Source organism: Tachypleus tridentatus, chromosome 10 (genome assembly GCF_004210375.1).
Source record: "Tachypleus tridentatus isolate NWPU-2018 chromosome 10, ASM421037v1, whole genome shotgun sequence".
Taxonomy (NCBI): Eukaryota; Metazoa; Arthropoda; class Merostomata; order Xiphosura; family Limulidae; genus Tachypleus; species Tachypleus tridentatus.
In genome coordinates, this window is record NC_134834.1 from 106071789 (window position 1) to 106095898 (window position 24110).

The 24110-nt window shown below is 29.3% G+C and overlaps 1 protein-coding gene across 1 annotated transcript in view; it reads left to right on the forward strand.

Moving 5' to 3' along the window:
• LOC143228434 (laminin subunit alpha-1-like) overlaps nt 1–24110 on the forward strand; it is a 118678-nt gene that overhangs the window by 53781 nt on the left and 40787 nt on the right. Inside the window, exons 31-41 of the mRNA XM_076459695.1 lie at nt 3515–3635; nt 4521–4661; nt 5210–5322; nt 8347–8430; nt 9811–9991; nt 12362–12469; nt 13208–13319; nt 14085–14235; nt 17725–17923; nt 18590–18706; nt 19535–19695. Coding sequence (XP_076315810.1) covers nt 3515–3635; nt 4521–4661; nt 5210–5322; nt 8347–8430; nt 9811–9991; nt 12362–12469; nt 13208–13319; nt 14085–14235; nt 17725–17923; nt 18590–18706; nt 19535–19695 — 1488 coding nt within the window. The remainder of the gene's footprint in view (nt 1–3514; nt 3636–4520; nt 4662–5209; nt 5323–8346; nt 8431–9810; nt 9992–12361; nt 12470–13207; nt 13320–14084; nt 14236–17724; nt 17924–18589; nt 18707–19534; nt 19696–24110) is intronic.

The following is a 24110-nucleotide window of genomic DNA, read 5'->3' on the forward strand; positions in this document are numbered from 1 at the left end:
CTCAAGCTAGCTAAGTTGGTTGGCCTTACAATGGTTGGTTACAAGCTCACTACATACTGAGGAAGATGGATCATTTCCTTGTAGAAATACTAACATCTTAAGTTAATTCAATGAAGTTGAACAGTTTGTAATGTTCAATATCTATAAATGCTTCTGGTCCAGTTCTGTAGTTTTCTGATTAATAGTTATTAATCATAATTATAGCTTCTGAGGCTTGTAGCACACTGGTTGTAGCTAACTATTAATAATAATAATAACACTACTGTTTTGGCTTATAGTTTAAGACAAGCTTCTATAACATTCAATGATGTTTAAACATACTAGCATTTTTGTAAAACAAGTAATGTTGATTCTTACTCTCAAGAAAATTATACAAATTTAAAGAACAGGCACAATACACATCAACAATGTATGTCACATGCATCAAACTGAAATGTGTGTAGTTATTGAAATAAACATATAATGGTAAATCCATTACAATTAAAACTTTTTATTAACTCCATAAAAATGATTAAAAATCTTAAATTCATCTAGACTAAAAATACATATTTTTTTAATATCTTTTAAATAACATTTAAAAATTCAAGAACAATTCACTATTACATGTATGGGTAAAGGTGATGGTAATTTTGGTTTTATATGTAAAACAAATTATATGCATAAATTTTAATTAATGAAATCAGTACAACAAAATTACAAAAAATACTTTAAAAATACAATTATCTCTTAGTTAAAGTCTACTAAAAATAAAAAATACTCTTTTTTGTTTTTAACTTAAATTGTTATATGCAATTCTTTAATTGCATGAGAATCCTATTAAGTTCAAATTTGTTATAAAATTTTAAAATAGTTACCATATCTGTTTCAGTTATACTCAGTAATATTCCAAACATTTGAAAAATAAAACTTATCAAATTACTTGGGTTACTATTTTTGGATCCTTAAAAGCAATATTCTGGTTTTAGATGGTTTAAAGAACTTTTTAAAACTAGTCTATCATCATAAACTCTACGTAGGAATGGCCAAGGTACTCTGTACCCCTAATACAAATATGGATGCTAGAAATTAAGAGTGGCATAGTTTTACATTAAAATGTTACTGTTCATTTATTTCTATGTTCAACAAGCATGAAAAACAAAGCAGGAAACTATCACTAAGCTAACAATTCAGTAAATGATCAACCCACCAAATTGTTCATCTTTCTTCTAGTTTCAGTTGAGATAAACATACAACTTCTTTATCTCTAACATTGGTTTAAACTTAATTCTTGTGTGTTTGTAGGCTGCACATGGTGTCACAATTAAGCCATAATAACTAGTAGTAATTATCAAAAAAACAAATATAATTTTGATGTAAATGATGTTATCATTGCTCTTTGGATGTAGTTCTTTTTACAGTAAATTGGTGTCCCTTTAAAAAACTTAAATACAAGGTGAAACAGGAATTACTGGACAATAATAGGTGAATGTTAGATGTCTGTAACATGTAGAATAGTCAATGCTTTGTACACTATACAGCTGATGTCTTTGAAGGGCTAACCTCTATATTATGAGAAACAGGTCTCCAAACCATAATGTATATATTTACACTTTAAAATTGATAGAAATTAAATCATTTATGTAATAATTTTGATCCAAACCTAATATATCTAACAGAAATTACAATCAATAGAAAGAAGTAATAGTAGTAATATTAATGCACCACTTGGATAAGGATATTAATTTTGTAGAAGACGGAGTACATTTGACCAGTTTTGACAAAAGAGGAGAATTTGATATTTGCATCCATTGTCTATTCATCTCTAATTGTGTTGTTCTGTTTATATTCTTAAATGAAACTATCTCCCAATTAAAAGAAAGTTGCTGTGTAATAATAATATATTGTGGATAATTACTAAGTTATTCATAAACTGAAAAATAATGACTATAAGGATTGGTATAAGAAACAAATTTTCATAATTTTTTTTTCTAATAAATTTGAAATTATATTAAAAATTAAACTTTCAGTAACAGAAACTAACTTGTGGGAATCTTAAAACTGGTTATTTTACCTGTCACTAATTAATGTAGCCAATGCTCATCTGTAATCAAGTGCTCTACATAAATGCTCTAGAGATGCTTGTTGCATTATCTGTTTATAGAATATTTGAAACTTAAAGGTATGTTATCACCAAATTTTGCACGTATTTTATTTGAAAAAAATAAACACTTGCTCAGTTTTGGATTCTTAATTGGTTTGTTGCTCAACTTTGGAGAGTTAACTATTTTTGTGATAAGAAGGGCTATATTCTCTACAACAATTTTATTTAATATGTACTTCTTTGTGAAAACAAGTTCTAATCTTTTCTTAATGCTGATGCTAATGTGCATTTAAATTATTTTTTTAAATTATAATTCTTTTCTAGTACGTAGTCTTGGTTGTTCATCCCTTTTTAAATAAACTCTAATATTTAATAGGAAATTACTTGTGTATTCATTGTACAAGGATTTTATTGTTGCTTATAAACTAATGGTCAATAAAATAAGAATTTTGATAATCGGGGTTTAGAAATCTGGGAAATAATGAAACTAATAGTCTTAAAATTTTAAAGGTGGATGATGTCCTTCTGATTATTAAATTTGTCATTATAGTAATATTAGGTAATTTAACCATATAATTTCCAAATGTTAACTATTGGTGGTAATGTTTCAATATTCCTAATTCATAAAATTGGAAATTTTAAAACAAGGCTAAGAAAAGTTATATTTTCTATAACACATGTTTCAATGCTGTTTATAAATTTCTGGTAGAATTTGCTACCAGTAATGATTTACTTTCTTGGTAACTTCAATTTTTGGATTACCATACATGTTTCTAATAATTTAATTTTATTAAAATGATTATTATTCTAAACTCGGAAACTGTGTGGAATTAGCTTATTAAAGCTTAAATATGAATTTCTGTGTGTGTGTGTGTGTGTGTGCATGCGTGCATGCACACGTGACCCTAATTCACTTTTAGCCTTTTAATTTACATGATCAGTTCCTCTTAAGATTTGTGTTTTGAGATGTGTGCAACTGCATACATTGTGTACCTTACTCAAGTTGAATTGTGAATAGTTGTTTAGAAACCTTTCATAATGTTTGTATGACTTAACGAGCCGTTTTTGCATATAAATTTCTCAACAAGTGGGTTTCTCGACATCACTGATGGCTGTGGAAGCTATGAATCCAACTTAGTTTAGAATCAAACTTGTTACATAAGAGAAGTACTTGTAGAATTTTAGAGTAGATCACTATAGAACATTTAGTTCAAATATGAAAGTGTATAAAATTCCATTTTTTAATGAACTTGTATTATCATCTGGCATTACATTTGCAGTTAATGGTCAGCTGGCTACAAAAATTGTAGCCCTCCTATCTGATAATATGTAACCTAGTATATAAAATGATGTATGAATTTTAATGCAAATAGTATTAATTCATCACTTTAACTATATTTCAGTATGTCATTGTTGTCATTATATGATACATAGGTTAAACTTTGTATCCATGCAAGTGGCTACACAGATATCTTCCCACTTTGAAACTTCTTCCAAAGCTATTGGAGTAGAAGACTGTAGATGTCCACCTCATTATACAGGCCTTTCTTGTCAGGTAATAGTTGTAAACTGTTTTGTAACTGCTCAGGCCTTTCTTGTCAGGTAATAGTTGTAAACTGTCTTGAAACTGCTCATTATTTTTTTCACTTTACCTTTTTTGAGTATTATTTTTATAGCCGTAATGAGGTTATAATAACTTTTTTTTTCTAAAGTACAATGCTTTTTCCATCATTCGCTCGACATAAAAGATGAACACACTTTGTGATCTGTGGAGACTGGGAATTTTTATGTACATAGTAATGTTTTTATAAAATCAAAAAGATTGAACAGACGACAGGAAGGAAAAATAAACACACCCCAACTGTCTGATAGTTAAGTGTTTCACAAGTGTGTTTTGATACTCTTTGTGAATTACTAAACGTTTTCACAACTTTACAGACATCAAAGTAAATATAACTAAAATGGAAAGTATGCATAATACCCTCAAGGATTACACTTAAACAGTTTTTTTTTCTTATGATTTTTAAACATTTTTTTTAATAGTCACAACATAAATGATTAGTGTAATTTTTAGCATTTTATAATAGTGAACAACTTACTCTAAGTTATGTAACCTTTCCTTTAATTTTTTATTAGATCAACTTATTATTTAAGCAACTAGATCTATAATGTTTGAGCTTTGTTTAGTTTTTCTTGTAATGTTATCTTTATCATTAATTCTGAAAATATATAAATATCAATAAGTGTTAAATATAATCAGTGTTTAAGTAAAATATTTGTGACTTTATACAATTCTCAGCCAATTCACAAATGGCATAAGTTGTAAATTATACTTTTATTTAGTAGTATTAATTTAAATTTGGATGTAAGAGAATTAATTTTGTAATGGTTTCATTGTCTTTTAAATATTTAAACAAATAAATGCTTATGTTGTATCTAGGACCCATCTGATGGATTCTATCGAAAGAGAAAACCTAATTTTCTCGACAGTAGAGATATTTTGGACTTAGTTGGCTGGGCTGAACCTTGTGATTGTAATAACAAGACTACATACTGTGATAAAGAAACATCAGTCTGTATTGTGAGTAATTTTTATTAAACCACACTTAATGAGTTTCAAGTGCAATTGTTCATCATCAGCTTCTCCTATACTTTGATTCTTGTTAATATGGTGTAATTTCTGTTAATGTAGTGTATGTTTCATATTACATTATAAAATACAGCAAAAGGCTTTCTATCAAACTGTTAACCATTAATGTAATTTAGGTTTGTGCTGTTACTCGCACTAATGAGTTTTTTAAGTCATTATTCGTTATTCAACTAGTTTTTTTCATGTTTCTCAGACTAATGTGTTTTCAAGTCATTGTACACTATTCAAATAGTTCTTAAGATAGTTATCACTCAAAGTGAAATTGTATTAAAGTAAATTTTCACCTTGTGTATAATGTTGAAGCAGAAAATGCAAATCATTGGTTAAAATAAAGTTCTATTATAATTATTTTGAGTTTAAAGGTCGTTTTTTTTCTAACCTATCAATCAGTAATATTTTACCTGGTTAAATACTACTATTCTTCATTAATATAGTTTAATACTTGATGTTTTATAACCAGAATCCAAATTAATCTTTAGAACTGTACAAGTAACACATCAGGTCCACACTGTGAACTTTGTGCCCCTGGTTACTATGGAGATCCTAGAAAAGGTCCTTGCTATCCTTGTGCTTGTCCCTTACCTGCAAACAGGTTAGTATACTGTTGGTAAAAGTAACAAATATGGAAATGTTGATTTAGTTAAATTCCACTGTTCAATAACTTGTATCTCAGAATGGCTGGTACGGGTATTAACACTTTTACTGATTAGACGATGACCTAGGAAGGTCGAAACATTGTTCTCTCCTTATCAGTGAAAGTGTTAATACCCATACCAGCCATTCTGAGATACATTTTTATTTCATGTGTGTTTCTCATCATCTAGAATTAACTTTATTGTGATCCTCTGAATGCCTAAACAAAGCAGACAGCACAGATCTTTAACCAACATAAGAAATCAGAATCCATTTTAACAGTCATGCAGCCACTCTGTTAAAACCTTTAACATTGGAACATTATGGTGAATTTAATTCTGTATCATGACTATACAGAAGAAAATACTCTTTAGGAAACTCTATAGATAAAATTTAAACACAATGCAATTTACAGAATCAAAATTCTGACAAACCCATTGACCCATGATATAAAAGACTGTTTAGTGTAGATATTATTTAGTTTTTGTGAATGACTGTTTTATGTATGGTTATTTTATTATAAGGGTTAAAAGCAGATGACTATTTGAAACTGTGTTTGTAGCTCACTGACTATGAGGAAGTAAGTAGATGATTTAGTAACAAATACTAACTAGCATGAGGTGACTAGAAAGCAGCAGATAGAGAAAGACAGGAGCAGAAGAGTTATGTCGTAGCCAAGTAAAAGTTTGGTATGAAGTTAACTTTGGTAGAAATGATGGGCCTAACATTTAATGTTACAGAAAGACTAATAGTAGAAAAGGAGATAACAATAATAATGTATTCTGTCAGCGTGATTCTAAAGTAACTGAATCAGCTTGAGTACATTTTTGCACTCAAAGCATATTTTGAAGATGGAAGACCAATTAGTTTCTGAAAGAGCAGTAACTTGTATCACAATTGTAAGTGAACTATACACAGAGTACTAGCACGATGAAAATAAAGAAAAGTAGTTTGGCTTATAAACTGAAATTCTATAGTAATTCAATAGGCCTAAGTGGACTTTTGACGAGAAGAAAACTGTGCAGTGTTTGATATTCCTACAATCTCTCTATAGCGTAAATAATTTGTTGTACATATATTTAACTTCTGAATAACACACACACACACACACACACACACACACACACACACACACACACACACACACAATTTATAAACAAGGGGAATGTTTGTTATTCATTTAATTTATCACCAACAAGTTAAACACCTACTGTAGAAGAATCTTAAGTCCCACAACAACACAGTATATATTTATACTATTAATAAATATAAGTAAAAGCCTATAATTAACAGTTGGTGAACACATACCATTAACATATGATAGAGCAGTGATAACCAAAGGCCTCAATGGAATGAAATGAAATTATTTAACAACAATTAATTTCATAAAATAAGCATATTCTTTAACAAAATACAAACAAAACTTGTCATTGATGAATAAAAATTAACAAAAAAAACAACAATATAATCTTAGCCAACAGAAAGTATGTTGTCTGATTCTTCTCACTTTAACCTTAGCAGTAGACCCTCCAAAGTAACAGTTTTATAATAACTGGCTGTGGTAGTGGCATGAATGATGTATTGGGCCTTGACAAAGGCTTTTCTTGTATATTCCAACTTTTTGTGTGACCAGAAAACTTTCACTCATGAGAGTAAGATGTCCTTTTAGTGCAGCATTGCAAGCTACTGTAGGTTAGTTGCATGATTATGGTAATAGGTGAGGTTGTTGGTAGGTCAGTATCTCAGCTGCCACTGTGATTACCCTCGGGACCTTAAGGAGAGAAATAATTTGACTCCAGTTGAGATGGATACACCCTCATTCAACTCAAACTTTCTTGACAGTGATGCTGGTGGTGGGACTTGGTCAGTCACTGTGTTGGAAGTCTTTAATCCTGTCAGTAATGGTAATCAGCCAAGTCTCTGTGAATGCAGATCCAAACCTTGCTTTGAAATGTCACTTTGGTGGATACATTTGTTCAGTTATGTCTGGAAAGTCTTGAAAATTTAGTGTATATTCTCTGTTGCCTACAAACATGAAAGATATGCAAGCTTTACTTTAGTCTTCTTTTTAATAAGTCTTGTGTGAAAATTATTGTATGTATAAATACAAATTTGCAATTTGTAGCCTGAAATTACCTCCAGTTGGAATTTCTTGTATTTGTTGACCAAAATGCACAAATGTTTTCTCAAGTAAAAAAAAAAAAAAAATGACCTGCAAGAATTTATTTAAAGTGAAAGAATGGTAATTAATGTTGTCATACAATGTTCTGTACTAACCGATACAGAGCAGTCATGTACTCAAATTGTTTAGGGGGCCTTAAAGTTGTCGAAGGAAGAATCTTCTTATGGATAAAATTTAAAAAAAAATTATAGATGTGAAACGAGTATTCTAGGAGAATAAGGTTTGAAGTATGCAAGTATTACATAGTTAAACAGTTTTGACTAAGAAAGTAACCATTCGTAACTTCAGATATCCTTATTTCTTTTGTATAACAAAACTTAATTTTTATTGATTAAAATGTCTAGGCAAATTTTTCTTTGTTTAGCTTATACCATGTAAAAGAAAATCAGAATATTGGTGATGTTTACTCTTACTGTTGTTATTATATGTAAATATAATTTCTCCACAAAATAGCTACCATGCAAGATTCAAAAACAGTTATCTCAACTGGAGATGAAACACAAGAAAAAAAAAATAAAAGAATTTGAGGAAATTAAGTTAGATTCAAAGAGTTTTCATTTTTGCTAGTAAATGAATAGTGAGACCTAAGAGAAATTTGTCATGTTAGAATCGACAATTTAAACACCAGGCATGTGAAGATCTTTCCTCATAAGTACTATTTAAAACCCATATAGTAGAAAACAACAACCTGAATGGATGTATCATGAACAGATATCCATTTAAATGTATCTTTTCATTTCAGAAAGTATATTTTAATAAAAAGAAAAATTTAAATACATGTCCATTCAAATTGTTTTCTAGTTTCAGTGATACATGTCAAGCTGATGGCAGTGACTACATTTGCACCAATTGTCTGAAAGGCTACACAGGTAGACGGTGTGAAAGGTAAATTTTATTTAGGTTATGTTTGAGGAAAAAGGAATCATTTAACCAATATCGTGCTAATTTAATGAGCTTAATAATCCATTTATGTGTTGTTTTTTTTCGTTTCCTTTATAAATACATTCTTCATTTATCATGCAAAGTTTACTTTGGATTTTTCAAGGGGTAAAAGATTCTTACTTATTGTCGTCCAGTAAATTATTTGTTGCAAAATTAATGTTTTGAAGTCATAAATATTGGGATATTGTTTTTTCTCTCCATTTATTAATTTCAAGTTTTATGATTTTTGAAGATCATTCTTCAGGATACAGTTTTACTGAAAATCTATAACAAAACTTTTAAATACCAATTTTAAACAAAAATAATGCACATTATGTGCATATATTTTCCAAATGTATGAAACACACAATACACTCCTTGTTCAAATTAAAGTGTAAACGTGTAATACGCTCCTTGTTCAATGTAATATATTGAAAATGCCCAAACATAAATAAAATTAGTTGAAGTTCATATAGTATACTTTTATTTTTAAATTAAAATCTCAATGCTTCATTATGTTTTTATTTGTATAAAAAACAAATTCCCAATTCATCATGATGGTTTTGTTATAAAAATAACCCCAATTTTTTAATAAATGTACAAACCATATCCTATCCTTAGGATGTTTTAATCATAACTATGTAGACCATTTTCAATTCTTTAGTTGATTTTTGTTTCATGACAAATATATAGAAATCACCCTTGGTTCCTTAGGATTTATATTTATTTACCTTAAGATGATACTTAATCCATTTGTTTTTTTTTGTTTTTTTAAAGAAACTCTGATATCATCCTCACTCATTCCTTTTATAATTTCTTAACCCTTAAACAGCAGGAATGTTGTAGGTAGCAGCATCATTTGATGATGGCTGCTGTTTAAGGGTTAAAGAACAAAGACCTAATTACGCCAAAAGAGTAAAGAATATTTTCAGTGACAAGCACTTGATGTGTATACCTTTATAATGTGAGATTATGAAAACCATTTACCAGTATGTTTAAAAAAAAAAAAACAGTACAGCCTCTTTTCAATTTTAATTTTTTTCTATTTAGTAATAGTAATTATGCAGAGATTTTTTTAGTATTTTTTTGTGATTACTACGTTTATTGTAAGCCTGCATATAATAGGTAAGATTAAACTTGTTTTTAACGTATGTGCTTTAGATTCATGCAATCTTTATCATAAATTCTTGCTTCTCATAGTAAATTTAAAAAAAAAAATTTCTTTACATCAGAGTTAGTAAAACCAGGGTGCTGTGCATCTTTTTTTAATTTTATTCTGAGTTATACAAAGTGTTGTTTTGGAATAAATGAAAAAAAACTTAAAACTATTTTTCAAAATCTTAGGTGTGAAGATGGCTATTATGGAAGCCCTATGATAGGAGGTGGAACCTGCAGACCATGCATTTGTAATGCTTATGGCTCTCGTAACAGAGTGTGTGACAAAAGAACAGGCCAATGTTCTTGCATACCAGGCATTACTGGCCGTGATTGTAGTGTCTGTCAGCCTCGTTATGTTTTAACTGAAGTTGGTTGCAAATGCAAGTGCAAGAAATTTTCTATCTCTAATAACATTTATTAAGAGATTTTTGTTTTGTAATTATTAAATATTTTTCAATTTGTATTCAAGTGGAAAAACAAAAACTGTATAATAGTTAAGAACACTATTAAAGTATCAAGATAATGTATAATGTTAAAGAAATTAAAGATGTGAGGCTTTCTTTCCTTAAAGTCCTTCCTCACCCCTTTCCAGAGGGAGCTCTGGAGTAAAACTGAAGACTGGTACAAATTACATTTTGATACCCATTATTGGCGGAACAAAGATGTTCTATTACGTAACTTCATGCTTTACAATAAATAAACAAAAATTGTCTTTAAAGTAAAAATTTAAATTGTATTCCCCAGTAATCTAAAAACATTATGTAACTTAACAGAAAAAATTAACTCTGATTACAATTTGATAGTAATACATGTATCATGGGTATGTACTTCATTGTTATGTATTTCCCATGTCTTTATTTGGCCTTAAAATAATACTTTGGATTCTATTCAGTGTCCTTTGTCAAGTCTGACTTAAGCAATGGCAGAAAATTATTAGAAAAATGACCTAAGTGCCAAATAACTCCTATTTCAAGTTGTATTCGTGTAGTTATACAAAATAAATACTTACATTTTCATCACACAAGACGTTCTCAAACAAAATATATTTAAAAATAGAATCTAAAGAAAAACACCTGACAGTTGTTCTCAATATAATGTGTTTAAACTCTGAGACTATTATTAAATAATAATGTGAATTTGATCAGATAGATCCATTAAAATGTAATATTTTTAATTTTCTGGATTAAAATCATAAAATTAATGTCATATGGTTTTAATTTTTAATGCATTTCTAAGCTGTCAGGACTTAACTCGGCCACTGTTAATTGTAAATGTGGTATTTGATTCCATACATATACCATTAATTTTATTTGTTTAAATATGAGAGAAGTTTGTCATTAACTTTTATCCAAAAACAGTTCTAGAATATGGAATATAGATTTTCTTATGAGATTTTGTGAAAGATGGCAAAGGGAGAGTGAATACATCTTTAAATCTTTTTTTCAGCTTGTAACGATAATTGCACTGGTGTTTTATTGAATGATGTGGAGATTCTGGTGAAGATGGTGAATGAAACTAAGGTCTCTAATGTAATTCTACCCCTTGGAGAAAACTTTTGGACATAGATAATATGACACATCATTTACAGGTAAAAACACTTTGAATACTTCTGAATTTTAACTTAACATCTAAAATAAAAGTAATGAACCTACAGCAATGAATCTTCATGAAGAAATAGTGATAGTTTTAATTTCTAACATTGAATGTTTTTATTAGAAAATAAAACTCTAATCGTAAACCTCTTAACAGCCTAAAAAATGCATTTACAGGTGAATAAGAGTGGTAGAAACATAACTAATTAGTGTAAGAATATTAAAACATCCAGTATCCTGGACTAGGTTTTCTTAAACTGAAATTGGAAATATGTCACTTTTTTGTGATTGTCTTTACAATAAAACGAATGATAATTCTTAACAAATCTATTTACTGGCCCTGCATAGGTCTCTGGCAAAAATAATATAATAGGCCAAAAAAGAAATCTGTTATTTTATTTTAATACAATCAATAGTAAGTTAGCCACATTTATATCTGCTATATCAAGTACTGACAAGGCCTTTTGCTCAGTGCCAGAGCTCATTGTGTGGACTGGGATAAGACAGACAGTAGTGACTGAAACAATATTTATATTAAAATGGTATGAACAACTGTTACAGCGCAGACTAGATTCAGTTGGTGAAGTTCAGTTTGAGATTTTATATTAGTCATTTATGAATCAGAATTAGGGTAAGGATTAATAACACAATGTTATATAATAAATTTAATACAAAGTAATTATTATTATTTATATCTCCTATACTAATAATTCAGAAGAACTGACAAACAAGTATTCTGTTTAGTTTCTGTAAATTATATATCCATAGATCATGGTTTGTTATGTACCTTACTAAGTGAGAAATTGCATTTTGTTGGGGATTGGTGTGTTGTATGGTAAACTGATATTCTCTGGTATTGAATGAAAGGCCTCATTTATAATAATATAAAGCTGAGATACTGTTGTATTTTTATAATAGAAAGTTGCATAAGGTTAGAGTAGAGAGTGATTATTAATTTCAATCAAATTTGTCTTATTTTTGATGAAATGTAATATTTATTGACAATTTGTGAACCTTGCTTTGTAAGTATAAGGCATTATGTACTGTAATAGATGAAGTTTGAAATACTCTTTAAGGGACTTAGAACTATGAAGCTAAAATATAAGTGAAAATAACTTTGTTTACACCATTTCTGAAACATGTAGATTCAGGTTGATGCATACCAGGATGCTGTTAATCATGGCCAGAAAATTATTGGTAATTTTTCCTACTACTATGATTTGGAAACTTGGGCAGACAACTTGCATTTAAGGGTAAGCTTTATCACCATAAGTGACTAATCCAACTAAAGTGGAGAGCAAATTAAGTTCTGGTAGTTGCATTAAAATAGCAAAAGTATAAATCAGATCTTTAAATATATTGTTAAAATAAAAAAAAGAATTAATAGCAATAGAAAATGTCAACATGCATCTTTTGCTGTTCCCAGATTATGGGTAACTTTAGTGTTTGAAAACTAAATATGTATTTGATGGATTTATAACTTTTAAACAAATATGGTAATATGATTCCATATTCACTGACATATTTCGTTGTATGAATTGAGATTCTCTTCAACTTAGTTGAATGTTTGTCACTGTAATATAACATATAAACTCAAAATATCTTTAGCTGTGAACTGACTTTTAATGTCTGCATTGCTCATTGTGTACACAGTTTTCTTGTTCATTTCTATTCTTGAACTTTTTTATTGATCACTCATCTATTAGTTATGTTGGTGTCATTTGATTGACTGCTTTTGTTTAGTAGCTGGTGGATTTAGTTGCTTTTCACTGTTAATGTAACTCCCTTATTTTTAGCCAAATATACAGTTTTACAACTTTTTGATTTTTAATGTCATGTTAGAGAGTATGGTTTTATTAAGCAATGAATTTGAGTACTGAATCTAAAAGCTGAAATACATTTATATCAGAGCAAAAAAAAATGGATAAATTAGTTTTTTATCGTTCTTGTCGTGTGTGTGTGATCATTAATATAATTGTTGCCTTTAACAGGCTAAAGGTGCTTTAAACGAAGCACGACCTATTGCTGATGATGCAAGCAAAACTTTAGAAAGATCCAAAGAGTTTCTGAATCTGATAGAAGAACTTTGGGATGATATTCTGAGTAAGAAATGAATTGTTGCTTCCTACTTGCAGTTGATGTTATGTAGAATCTTTTAATGATTTTAGTATCAAGTGTTTTAATTTTAGTAGACATGTGGAAAACTAAAATGATTGAAATTCACGATGTTAAGCAAAGATTTTCTGCTGTAATTTTCCCTACAGTATTACTTTAACATAAGAGATAAAACTAAAGGTTTGATTCAAATGTGATGATTCATAGGCTCATAAGCATAAAATGTTGTTTTCTGTTCTGTATTTTGAATTCACAATTATAGCACTAATTAGGCTTAAAAGCAAATAAGTTCTATGCAAGGTGTGGAGGTAAAAGGATTTTTTTATACCTAATTTGTTTTCGTCAGATATTATAATATAAATACATTATAGAACTTGTTTTAATTAATAAAGAGAGTAAAACTGAGGTTTTTTTGTCAGATGAAAACAGGATTACAATATTGTTTAAAGAATAGTTTTATGTACATGGCACTCAAACTTGTATGATTGATGCAGTTTCAGGTACATTTTTATATCAACCAGGTTTCAGGTAAAGTCATATTGTTTATATAAACATCAGTATAAACAATATTCTTGTTATCTGGTTTACATACAAACAGTTTAGCTTTTAAATTACTTTCATTGTACTTTCAGTTGGTATCAGCAAACCCAACTAGTTTGACACAAACCACCCATGATTTAATTTTATGGTGTAGTTTAACTGCATCCTTTGTATTGAATGGTAATTTAAAACTTTATTCTTACTTTTACATAGATACTGTTCAAGAACTAAAGAATTATGGTTTAGATCCATCTAGACCAGGAGTTAGTTTTGATGATATGCTTAGTGAGGCTGAAAAAATTTTGCAAGAGATTAGAGCACGAGACTTCACTCCTATCAGTCACAATGCTGAGGAGGAACTACGGTAAGATGGAAACATCCCATATATTAAAATTGTAATGCTGTATGGAATTTTTAAGCCAATAAAACATACTGAAGATAACATTGAAGAAAGTGATATCTAATAATTTAGCTTGGTCAAAATTGTTTTCTAAGGATGGTATTCATACTCAAATTTTATAAATATAAGTATTTCAGAAACAATATTTCACTTGTACCCTGTGATTGGGAGTAAATTTTTATTCAAGTTGTTTAACATTAATTTTGAAACTTTTGAAATAAATGCTATTAAATGTAGTTTTAACTTTTTTTTCTGTGAAATGAACTTCATGCTAGTTTTCTTTGAATATATCGGTAAGAAATAACTAAATTACAAAGTTGGTGAAATTTAATAACAAGCAGTAGATGTCAGGAACACAATTTTATCTGCTAGTGTACACTTTACTGTAAGTATAGATTATTTTTTAGGTTTCCCTATCATATTTCAGACCACTATATTTTGTTGCATGTCATAGGAAAAAAACTAGTTATCATTGCTTAAATTGTAACTTTAATTTTTATCTCTACTGTTTACACAAACATTAAAAAAAAATTCTTCACTCTTCCCCCCCCCCACTTATTATTACAACTATTATAATTTAAATTTTTCAGTGAAGTGTGCAAAAAGCCAACCACTAAAATTAAATTTCAAAATGAAAATACGTTAAAGTATAAGTTGACCAGTTTACATCAATATAAAATCAAGATTGAACGACTGAATTAATTACTTTTGTTTCACTTGTTAAAAAAACAATTGGTAGCAAATATATACAAAATCCTTAAGACTGTTATGTGGTTTGCTGATGTATCATTTATTTTATCTGAAACAAATTATATCCACTGTTAGACAGCATCTGGTTATGGAAATTTTGAAAAATAAACTGAAAATATTAACTACTTAATAAAATGAAACATTTGCCAATAAGTACTTTTGATTATATTTCATCTGTCCAATCTTAAATACTTTAAAAAACAACTGAGGTACATTAACGTAATCTTATGTTGGTTTATCTCATTATGCTTAAGAGATTAGAGTTTCAATAGTTAGATTAAATGTCACTCATAAAACATTAAACTGTAAAATGCAGGAAGTCTATATATAATCATTGGTGAATGTTAATAGTCGTAAACCAGTTATAATATTCTGTGCAATAGAAATGACTACACTGTGGAGAAGTAATCATATTTTTTGAGATTTAAAGTGATTCATTGTACGTAAGATAATTGGTTTGTTTCTTTATGTTTTGTAATTCTTAATAACAATATTTATTTGTAGTTGCATGTGGATTATTTACTTTGTTTTATTGTAATTGCTAGGGACTTTGAGCTGGTAGTTTTACTTGGCTTAAGTTAGTTTGTTTTTATTTGATGGCTGGCAACTTTAATTGCAGGTTTTATTGTTTACTTGGCAACATGTGGGTTTGAAAGTAATAGGTGGCACAACATAACAAAGCTTTACCTCTGAATGTGATAACTGGCAACTTTGCAACAATCATTTTTTGTCATTCTATTTTTTTAAATGTGGATTATTTACAACTATGAAAGTAAACCTACTACGAGTCTGAATAAATCATGTATATTCACAAACGTGTCAATTTTTTAGTGAATATTACAAGTCTATTGTATACAAAACATTTTTTTTCATTTTTAGAAATGCACTTTTAATAAAGATTTATCTGTAAATGTACAAAGTCTTTACTGAGCCAGTCTGTGTGACAGGCAATTTTTATGTTAAGAATAAAAATATTTATTTTTACATAATGCTTATTTCAATGAATATCAGAAATTTATTTTTAATAAAACTTTGTATTTTATCATATGTTTTGTACCCTAACACTTACTGTAATAAGATGTAGTGGAATGAAAACTTAAAAATAACTATGAAATTAATATATTTTTTTTGAATCCATAATTGACTTAAGATTTTCAAATTACTTGTCTTCACAGTAGCAGCTATTACATTTTTGATATCAGTTTTCTTTTAATTTTGTTGCTTTACTAGACTTTGATTTTTACAGTGTGATAAACAGAATCCTCAAAACTGAGAATATATATCTTTTTTTTTTCCTTCCCACATATAAAATAAACTAACCAATTGGAATACTCTTATGAACTTGTGTTCTTAAATGTATTAAATTTTTTTTATCTAATTTTAGAAATCTTTATATTTTGTTTACTTTAGTTTTTTAAAAAAAAGTGTATTACTGTGAATAAACATACATAAGCAAACAAAACAAAACCAGTAAGCAGAGTATCTTATTCCAGCTTCCAAGCATTTTGCTATCAGAATATCAGTCTAATTTAAATCTTCTACATATTTAGACTCCACATATATATCAGTCACTGGAATAGACTGTCTCAAAACTACTTTAATTTACCTCGCTTTCAAAGTTATAAATAAATAAATATAAATTATGGTAACTGCTGAGTATTTGACAAAGAATTTTACTTAAAATTTCTTTTCTTCACCAAAAAACCCACAATGTTTTTACATAAGGAATATTCTGGTGTTTATATGGGTTAAGAAGTCCATTAACAACATGTACATATCATACATAACTGTCATAAAAGGCATGGCAAATGGGAAAGGTTACTCTGAGTTTTGCAAACTTATCAATATTTCAGCAAATTGAGAAAGTAATAGGCATAAATTTATTATATATATTATTGAAGATATAAAGGGGCAGAGCACAGGGATCGAGAAGTAAAGAATGAAAATTTTTAAATATATATTTTTAATTGAGACATTAAAACTTAAATATGATACAAATTTGAAGTGCGAACACCATGCTGCCAATTTCCATATATTGATAATCAAGTTTTTTAATTATATTTTAAATGTTATGATATACATATTTTGACTTGGCTGTATGCATATGATTATGTAATAGCTGGTATCTCTGTCAAAAGTATATTTTTGTTTTCTTTATAGATTGTGGCTCAACTTTTATGATAGCTTAAACTTTTGTAGTACTACGTTCTTTTGTTTTCTGGGCAGTGTGTGTGTGTGACATTTTATTTTAATGTAATAGCTAGAAACTTTGTGATCGCAAGTTGTTTACTTTATTGGCATTATGTGTGCATATGACGTATTTTTCTTTAAAGATGACAGCTGACAATTTTATATTATGATTTATTATTTTCTTAGTAGTGTGGTATATTTGTTTAGTTTTCTGTGATGGCAATTTTTTTATTTTTTGTCTTTATTGGCAGGTACAGTTCGTTTATTTTGTAGCATGATCAACATTTAAACAAATGTTCTTGGTTTTCTTTGTTGATAGACATGTCAATACCTTTTTAATAAGTTGTTAAACAGTATTTCTAATATTTGAAATATAATAAATCAGTATTGATGTTATTAAGAAAACTACTGTTAAGCATAAGAATATTCTATGTTATTGTAACTATTTTTGTTTTAAATATCTAAGATTGTCACCATTGTTTTAAAGTGTTGTGTATTTTTCAATGGTTTCAGGAGAGCTAATATACTTTTAGACAAAGTTAAAGGATTGAAAATGGATCTTCATGGACTAGATGGGCTCCAAAAACACTTAGATAAGCTAAAGGGTCTCCTTAATGAAATGTTGAACATTATAAAAGAGGAAGTCCAAAAACCAACAGAAAAAGCAAGAAGTGTTACACATGCAGTCATATTGACTCAAAATCAGATAAAGGTGAACATGCTGTGATTATATTTTCATGTAATCTTTTTATTATTAATCACACACTCATAAAAATTCTGTTTTGTCCAAGATTCATTAATGATAGTGATTATATAAATTTTATACAAAATATTAAGTAAGAAATAAATTATTTAGATATTACCTTGCAAATAATCATCAGTTTCAAAATTATGAAAAATTCATTTCAATTTCATTTGTTATAATCCAACAATTTAAATAGTTTTTATTTTAGCAGTTTTGACAGTTTACTGTTAATAAAATAAAATTTGGAGATTTGATATGTTTGAAACAAAGTTGTTTTTGCCTAATATTCAATCACAACAAAACAAATTTAACAAAACGGAATGGTCTGCTTCTTTATTGGGTTAACTTATGCCTCAGTAAAAGCACAAAAACCAACATTTTTTTTTAGCATAATGAAAGGTACGATCTTTGTACCAAAAATGCTGGTTTTCTGATTTTCACTCTTAATATAGAAGTACAATGTGCTTGAAAATAAACTGTAAAATTGAGATTGTTTATGATTAGTTTTGAAGAATTTTTTTAAAATCTTTTAATGAAGTAATATGTAATAAGTACTTTAAAAATATAAGCATTAAAGATGAGGTCAAAGTGTTTTACTCTGACTGACAACAGATGTTACTACATTAACTTTAGGAGGATATAGAAGACAGTACAAAGATAAGGCACTCTGTTAACACAACATTATCAAAAGCTGAAGAACTGGTGAACCTGGCAAGACAAGCACTCGAGGATGCTGTTTTTAAATTTAAAGTTAGTATTTTTTAAAATATTTGATTGATTAAAGGTAACATGAAAATTTCTAATAGCAACAACCTGTAAATCATTTGTTTTTACTTTCTTGCATACAAATAAATTTGATACTCTTTATTATTTATACATTTGTGATTGTGACTTTATAAGTGATTTTACTTTGAATAATAAAAACTGAGAAACCTTTTAACGTCTAACATTGATATGTCTAATCGTGTGTAAACAGAGCTCTCTACTTAGTCTTCAAACTTCTGACTCGTTTACTTTCACTGTTGTCTACCTATTGTATGATACTGAATAATCTTATTTTTGCTTGTTATAACAGTGTAAAGAAATGACCAACGATACTGGATGAAAGCACTATTTCATGTAAACTACGTAAGAAACCTGCAGCAGCAAATTGTAGATTTTATTACAATTTTGATGTTAATATCATTGACATTTTGTGCTACTAGAGACTTTGTAGCCACTAAAGTCCTAGACCTACAACAAATTTGGTGTACAATGATTTCTAAAACGTTTAAAACTTCAATATAATCTGTATGAACCCATTTCTTGTTCTAGAGTTAAAATAATAATGATGCTTATCAACTTCTAGTTAGAGTTTTGTTTTAAATTAATGTTGTTGTTTGTAGTCCACAATTAGAAGTTTTACAGTATTTTTAAATATATTTCTAATATTTCAGAGAATTCATATCAGTAATTTGTTGATAAAAGGTTTGTAAAAAAAAAAAAAAACTTGTATCTATATAATGTTGAGTTGATTTATGTTTTAGTCTAATATTAAACATTTGTGCTGGTAATCTTTTATTTTTTAATATTTAATAGGAACTTGCTAGGTTACAGAATGAACTGTTAAATGCAACTGAGAATGTAGAAGAAAAACATGGAATCCTAGCTCTCCTTAATCCTAAATACAAAGAGAAGTTTGTTGTTCCTGCACAGGAACATGCTGAGGAGTTATGGAAACAAGCTCAACAGTTACAGGAGTAAGTTTAAACACACGAGCTGTTCCTAGGACAAACTCTTAGTTTCTGATAATATTATTAGGCAATGTATTATCTCATTTTGGTGATTAGCCACTAGAACATTACCCTCAGTCTCACAACATCAGAATAACTAATGTTTATAACTGTAGTCATACTAGGTGTCAATGCAAGCAACTGCAGTGAGTTAATCCTTTTCATGTTTAAAAGCATATGAGGTCAACAATTAACTCCATTTTCCTGTGGCATGTTCCTCCTGAATGAACAAGATGCCTGTACATTACAGTTTTAATTCCAGCTACCTGATGGTATATAATACAGTTGGGTAGACTGAAGAAGATGGAGTTGTCTTTCTTAAAGACACAAATATATCACAGACAAGCCTCAGATTTACAACCTTTTTCCCATTGTAAAATACTAAACATTAAACCATGCTGGTCCCTATCTGAAAATAGAGGAATGTTTTACATGACCCAATACTGCAAAAAACAAACGTGTTGAAATTTAAAATATAAAACTATAAGGGTAAAAATAATTAAATAGGTAGCAACTGTCAGTTTGGAAACAACTTTGTTTTGTTAATCATATTTTTAAAATGACCATAATAATAATAATGTATAAACATGTTAAATACTGTAAATTACCTCTTCTTGCATAAATATCTATTCTCATTTATTTTTATCATCTATATGCAAAATATTTTTTATTAGGACACAAGCCTTCAAGCTCTTACCTATCTTTGAATTGAATGATTCAAATGCATGCAAATCATCATGTGACAACTCTCCACCAATAAAGAGTAACATAACACATTCTCTTGATGTATGCGATATTCACTTCTGCTAAACTATCACTTCTTGTTCCACAGTACTCATGTTGTAATATTTAGTTTGTGCTTTCTTCAAGTGTTTATTTTTTAACCATATCTTTGTATTAATTTTTTTTAACAAATTGACTCTTTAGTATACAATATTGATATTTGTAACATGTTGAATTATTCCAAAGTGAAATTATTTCATTACCTTTTACCAACACAGATGTGTGGTTATTCATTTTGCATTATGAATTTTATGTTACCTTTTCTGAGGTTGTATATTTTATTAGCACACTTGCATAGGCTTCAGGTAGCAGCACCACTCTGGAAGAATTTTGGCTTAACTAAATCAGGAAATTGATTATCCAATGATCTGACCTTTGTCAGACTTTACCTCAAGTTTAGGAGCTTGCACATTTTAACATAAAGTCCAATAACTTTGTGAAAAATAAGATGTTATACTCTTATGGTTTTTGAGTAATTTTATTTCTTATGTTATTATCTTTAGTTATTTGCATTTCACAATGTCATTTTCATTAGACTGGTTGATTCAAATTCAGCTAAGCAATTACTTACTTTCAGTTGCATTTTATCTCTGATACCCTTTGCTTAGGCCTACTGTGATTTTTGTTATTTTAGTATTATCTGTAATTCATCTAACTGGTATATCAATTAGTAGTTCAACTATATTGTATTTCTTACATACATCTTGTCTTGTAAATGTTATTTTTACTACACACTTAATTTTATACACTCATGTATTTTATCATTTTCATTATTATTTATCTTTCTTCCTATTCATTAGGTTTGTGTGAAACCCTTGAGCCAGGGTCCACCAAAATACTTCTAGTATGATACATACTAACTGTTCAGTTAAGATTTTTATTTTAGTGATATTTAGCTTACTGATATCCTTTGACCTGTGTTTGATTAGGCTTAAAACACGTGTTAGTTTTGGTTGACATGTAGTTGTATATAGTGGTTAATCACTAAGTATCTTGTTATCTTAGGCTTAATCAATAGGTTAATCAATAGTTAGGTTAATTATTTTGTTTTCTTCAACACCTAACATGTCTTGTGTTTTATTTCACTACAAAATTTCTTACCCATAATTTCATTTGTGTGAGTTTCTATATGGAATTAGTTTTAGTTGCTCTTTTGTTTCATTTTGAGATATTATCATCTTTCTTCACTTTACATATTTGGCACTTTCATGTCCTTTACCTGTCTTTCCTATAGATTTTCTTCATTCATCTTGTATGCATAATACTAATTAGGATTGTGGATCTATTGTTACAGTTCACTCAATTCATGGGTCTTCCTGGTTTTGATATAATCTTTTGATCACATTTAGATATGGTTTCATCATGGCTGTGAATACCTATGGTGCATGTTTATTCAGTTTTTCACCATGTGATTTGGTACCAATTTTGTGTCTTGATTTTAAAACTTGTTTCATGTCTTATGTGGGGCAGTTTGAATTTTACCTACTTCCACGTTTTTGGTAGACTTTACATACACTATTCATTGGATATCTAACTTTGGTTAGCTCCTACCAAATGTTGGTTGTCTTAACATACTCATCGACTCTTTTCAGAGTCAGTTTGAGTAATTGAATTTTCCTGTTGGGTAATTCTTTTCTGTTACATACTTCACATACTTTTAAATACCCAATCCATCCAATCCATTCATTCTCCTTGAATGCATTTCAAGAAACTTTGTTATATGAGCAGTGACTTTGGGTTTCTTCTTAATTGTAATCCATCCTTTTTATGTCAACATATCTCCATGATTTCAGGTATCACTTCCTCCATCTTTTTTGGATATTTTATTTTACCTGATGCTCATCTCCAAATATGAGGGGGGGGGATGTGGTTTGATCAGCAGGAGTCTTCAGGACAGTGGTCAACAGATAGTCTTCATACCTGAGTGCTTTTACCAGTCCAGTGTGCTTTAGTTTACTATCTTCCTCTTGTCCAGATTTGACTAATCCTGTTTCATTTTGACTTTTGAGGATGGTAGCTTATCACTTGCCAAGGATATATTTATTCTTGTTCTCTCTGTTGTAAACCGTATATTTACATTTTCAAACTCGCATACCTGATATGTTTTCTGGAAAGTCATGTTCCTGATGCTTTTTCCTCATTCCTAATTGTCTTTTCATTCCTGATGCATTTTTCTTCCTAAGAGTGACCTCTCAGTCTTCCCAATTTTTGATTCTTCTGCATCATGTGAGGTATGCCTCCAAGTGAACTTTTTCAATATTTTATCCCTTATCAGTTAGTTACCTCTTTTGTTGGTCTGTAGTTTGCCATCCATTTAACCTTATTGTTGTGAAGCTCAGACAGGTTTACATCGATCTTACAACATTAGTTTTTTGTTTTCTTTATTCTATCAGATTCTTAGCCAGATTTTTTGTTCATCCATATCATTCAGTTTCAGACCTTTTTGTTTAATGTTTCCTGGCTGGCGCTACTTTGTTAGTTCTTTTGTTCTGGATTGATTTTATTAACCTATATTTTAGTGGTTCATGATATATTTCTTTAGACTTTTTTTTTCTTACCACCTTCCACCTTTTTTCCAATGGAATCCAGATGACCCTCTCTATACAGTACATGCTGTAGGTTGCTTCATTGTTTTCAAAGCTTCTTTCAATTGGATTCATTTCCCACTGTTTTCTTTTCTTACTCCACATTTGTTTGATTTGTTTTCCCTCCTCCATCACCCATTGTGTTTGAATTGTGACTTGGTTGTCCGTTTTTTTTTCCTTGTCTTCTTCCTATCATCACTTCCTGGTGCTTTTGCCACAGTCTTGCATCTTCCCTTTTTCTTGCATGTTTGTCCTGTTGTCTCGTATGTTCATCTCTCATTTTCTGCCTTGGGTAGCTGTTTTTTTCATGTACTGTCATCCATAGATCGCATGGGTAAAGCAGAAGGAGATAGTTGCCCATCCTTTCCATGCCTTGTATTGAATGAATTGGTATGGCCTCTTAGTGGAATGAGTGATTACAAAACCCTCTTCTGGATGTCTTGGGTGTCTTCATTTTCTCTGCACTCTCTCCCCTTTTTTCTTCTAGTGGAATTTGAGAATTCTTTCTACTTCAAAGCCTCTAATATAGTGGACCATGGAGGTATCCTCCTGAACGTGTTAATAAGTATGGTTGTAGTGTCCTACTGGTGTAAATGATGACATATCTTCCATTATGTAACAATGGAGTGTGCTGTCACAGTTGCAGTTCATCCCTTCAGTTGAGATTCCTCATCCTACCATCATAGTTTCCAGTGACTGAGTCTTTTGGATTTAGGGTTAAATAAAAGAAGACAAGCCCTTACATATGTATTACACTTGTTCATACTCTGATTATTTCATCCTGAAGGTACTTGCAGATTATGGTTTATATCCATTCCATTATCTCTTGATGTTCTTATTATTATGTTACTATGATTTTAAACTTGAATGAGAGAGTTTATATTGCACAGACATATGTTCAATGTCAGATGCCAAATTCTGAGATCAATCAGTTTTTCTTGCATTGCTATCATGTGGGTTCCCCTATGTGGATGCTCTTTTCTTTCCCTTGCACTGGTCTTCACACCTTTTCAT